Source organism: Etheostoma spectabile, chromosome 19 (assembly GCF_008692095.1).
Source record: "Etheostoma spectabile isolate EspeVRDwgs_2016 chromosome 19, UIUC_Espe_1.0, whole genome shotgun sequence".
Classification (NCBI taxonomy): Eukaryota; Metazoa; Chordata; class Actinopteri; order Perciformes; family Percidae; genus Etheostoma; species Etheostoma spectabile.
In genome coordinates this window covers 13,454,320-13,458,282 of record NC_045751.1, presented here as the reverse complement: position 1 = coordinate 13,458,282, position 3,963 = coordinate 13,454,320, and the positions used below count along the sequence as shown (strand labels likewise).

The window sequence follows — 3,963 nt, the reverse complement described above, 5'->3', positions numbered from 1 at the left end:
CCTTCCGACATGATTCCAACTTCAAGGAAGAAATGCCTGTTGTAGATTACGCAGTGCGCCTGCACGGCTACTTCAGGGACCTTTAATGAAGCTGGGAAGGATTAACCACAGATTTCCACAGCGTAGTAATCCACCCCGATAAGGATATTTTAAATGAAAACGGTAATCGTTACCGCCCAGTGGTTTACCGTTACACCAGTAATCGTTACATTTATAATAGAGTATAAAATCTTTAGTGGCTGGCTGAAGCCAGGCTATTATTGGTTCATCAGCTAAAATATGTCTTGCGAAAACGCACATTATTTACTGCCGCATACTTCACTAGATTAGCAAAAAACAAGGTTAGTTCACCCCTCACAATGCTCCTACCGTCACGTACTGTGTGGTGGACACTGTGTATAAAACACAAGTCTTGGCAACTGGATTGATTCCGGACAAATTGCACAAGCAGCTGGTTAACACGCTTGGTGGACACAAGGGTTCACACACTTAATATAAAAATGTTGGTCATTGGTACTCACTGTGACATAGCAGTGAGACTTGATTTTGTCGATCCAGAAGCCCTCTTCCACCATGCTGCCCGTCCTCTTCAGCAGCTCTTTAAGTTGGCCTAGGGTGAATGGTCGCACCTTTTGGGATACATAAGGAGCATAGCTCAATCAAGATCAATGGCCAATTTCAGTCAGACTGGGTCAGTTCAAGTAAAGCAAGGGGAGACACAAGAGAAATTAATATAAAGAGCTCAGCTGAGATGGTCTTTTTGTGTATCAAGATTACAGACAGTGTGATTATATCAAATGTGCTTCAAGTTTCATTTGACTATGGAACATATCTGAATATAAAGTGATAACGACTTTAATATGAATGAAGACCGCCAACAGCCAATGAGAATCAGGTACAAAAATTTTGGTGAGAGAAATGCTCAACATCCAATCGTGTAGCTGTAAAAATGATGACGACAATGATGATGGTTTTGACAATTATTGAATGGAGTGCTATGAAATGTTGTATACATATTCATATTTCCCAGAGAACAACTTTGTGCACCACCTGACATTTTATCTAGCACCACCAACAGGTCATAATTTCAATTTGCCCAAAACTTCGTGACATGATACCTCTATAAAATAATGACTGAATTCTAGCTGGTTTATATCAAATCAGACAGCAAAGTTGCACTTTAAATCCATCCATTTCATCAGTATAGTTTTCAGGTTAACAAAATGACGATTATAGTCACACAGAAGAGCTATAAACTTTTAGTCTGGTTTGTTTGGGCGTTCCTGTTCCTGTAGTCTGAGAGCTCCTGTTTTTCGGAGATTAGTGAGGCTAGGTGGCATTAGATATCTGGTAGTCTTTGATCCACGTGTAACTTTCAGTCTAGCTTCTATGACGCAAGTTTAAAAAAATCTGCAAATGCTAGTCATTAAATGTGTAATGTCTAGTCTTGTCATAGTCTGTTTAGTCATGCAGTGTGCCCAAAACCTAAGGTGATACTTGACTACAGCCATAATACCTGGGTAAGTGTTCCTGACTCTAATTATGGGAATGAGGAATATGTGGTTTCCACTGGCATCAACACATTATGCTTCATTCATGAAAAAGTTGTAGGGTAGATTTGGAAAGGCTGGCTTTTGCTGCACAATTATTTCCCCCTACATTATATCAGTGTGTGGGGGAAGTTTAAAGCTCCAACAACACCTTTTTACTGTACTTCCTACATGCCTTGTCATGTAATGCAATGAATTACAAACCCACCAGGTTGGTCACATGGATGATATTTGAGACTTTGCCATGAGGCGGCGAGGGCTGCCTGTTTGTGCGGATGGGGTCATCGATAGTGACGGACACGCCAGACTTCTGTTGACTTATGGAGCGACGCACCAGACTGTCGCTGGGGGTAACTGGGGGAAAGATGATGAAGAGGTGATAAGAGTGCCCTTGATTACAGACCCCACCACCTCCCCCCCCCAGAATAAAGTACTGCCAGAGGGATCATGGAAGAGAGAAGGCATCAAAGAGATTTGTACCCAACAATCTACAGCAATTATAAACCCACAGTGAGGCAGTTCACCTTTCTTTGGCTCTCCTTCGAGCTTAACAGATGTCTTTGTTTCAGAAGCTTCCTCAGAAACACTGTTCTTCCTTTTGTCTCTGGAGGGCCTGCGTTGTTTTTCTTTCTCAGTTTTATCCACTTCTTCCTCTTTATTTGTCTGCCCGTTTTCCTGGTCACCTGGAACAACCTGAAGAGGAATTACAGGTGGAAAAAAACAGTAAAGTGACAATTCAAAACCACTGACAAAATACTAAGGGACACAACATTTTTTATCTACTAACATTTCTCAAGCTTCTCTGCATCCATTGTAATGATGTGAAATGTTAGATGTACAAACAGAAACCTGAAGTTTAATCAGTATTTACAATTACGTTTTCATCTGACAGCAATGATATAGAATGCCTCTTCTGACCTGTGTGACGGTTCGTCGAATCTTCAGGCCTTTGTCCTGGTCGCCCCGGCTGGTGTCCAGACACTCCTCGTCCCCAGACATTTGCAGTTCCTCTGGGTGCAGCTCCACCACTGCCTCCTGGTTCACTTTGATGTCTGGGATCAATGACTGAAGAGTAGAAAGACAGACAAGAGATTAGCAGATACAGTGCAAGAATGATGGATAGCGGTTTTGTTTTCCCTCAGTCACTTTGCAAAGATTGGTCTTATGTAAATGTCCAGGCAAGGGTTAAACTGAAGGGCAACATGTATTGGTTAAAGGTGCTTTGTTCTGGAGAACTGAAGAAGTCTCTCGGATGAGACAAAACGAGTTCAGAGCTTATTTAACCAAGTCCAGATGCCCTTGAGTTTAACTCTTCCCTGGAAAACTATGACCTGGATGACTGAGAACCTTCAAAGACTAATGTAATTGATGAGCATTTGTTTTAATAAAATCCCCAAATTTCCCACATCTCACAGTTGAATTTCAAAACATTATTACAGGAAATAATTTTTCGGATTTAGGGAAGATGGAGTCTATATCGACAACGGTTCATTTACAGGATAGTTCCGGTGCCGCTGGATGTCCCTCACTTTCCGCTTTCATTGAGTTAACTTTAAACTTGCATCGTGCAACATAAACCGGAACCTCAACGCACTGTTACAGGCTGAAAATTGAAAGTTTTAAGAAAAATATGGATAGTCAGGGTTTGTACACCTTTTTCAAGGTCAAATTCAAGCACTTTCAAGGTCCCTTTTTTCCAGCACCTTACACAACCGTAAATTACACACCAATACATAGTCAAAATTATTATTAAGCGTTTTTTGTCACATTAAATGACATAATGCTATAAACAGCCAAAAATATGTTTTGTAATAGCAGAAGGATCAGATATTTAAGCAAACCAAGTTTTATTTTCAAAATGTATCACTGTCTAAGTAGACTTTGCTTGCTATCTAACCTGCCTGAGTCAATGTAAGTGGGAGGATTTGAGCTAAATGACATGCAGCTGGGTCATTCTGTGTCAAATCAGACTAAATCCAGGAAAACAACTGCACCCTCTTAGATTTTGCTCAAAGTTTATGCTAACCTTGACGTCAGTCTTTTCACACTTTTTTTTTCCAAATCTAGGGCACGCTGTACAATCTTGTAACGGTTCAGTCATATTGACATGTTTGTCTACCACCCTACAGAGTTTGGGCTGCTTGTCTCTCTCTCGAACGTCTCTCTCTCTCTCTCTCTCTCTCTCTCTAACCTGAATAATACCTTCTATTATGTTAATGTCCAGATATTGCTTCACAGATAGTGTGATTTTCAGGCTGTAAAACTAAAGTAATTTCAAGGTCTGAAAATATGAAGACATAGGATTTGAACAGAAATATTTTACAGGCCTTGGTTTTGGGACACATTTTTGATGTATACAAGGTTTGATCACAATGTGAGAAAGTAACAACAACCTGTAATTCCATTTTAACCC

The 3,963-nt window shown here is 40.4% G+C and overlaps 1 protein-coding gene across 5 annotated transcripts in view; it reads right to left on the bottom strand.

The window, feature by feature from the left end:
• The window catches only part of acin1b (apoptotic chromatin condensation inducer 1b), a 26,858-nt gene that overhangs the window by 4,734 nt on the left and 18,161 nt on the right, over positions 1-3,963 (bottom strand). For all 5 annotated transcript variants that reach the window (XM_032544087.1, XM_032544088.1, XM_032544091.1 and 2 more), the window contains 4 exons: positions 2,469-2,615; positions 2,075-2,243; positions 1,759-1,904; positions 522-629 (listed from right to left, as the gene is read on the bottom strand). In XM_032544087.1, the coding sequence (XP_032399978.1) occupies positions 522-629; positions 1,759-1,904; positions 2,075-2,243; positions 2,469-2,615 (570 nt within the window). The remainder of the gene's footprint in view (positions 1-521; positions 630-1,758; positions 1,905-2,074; positions 2,244-2,468; positions 2,616-3,963) is intronic.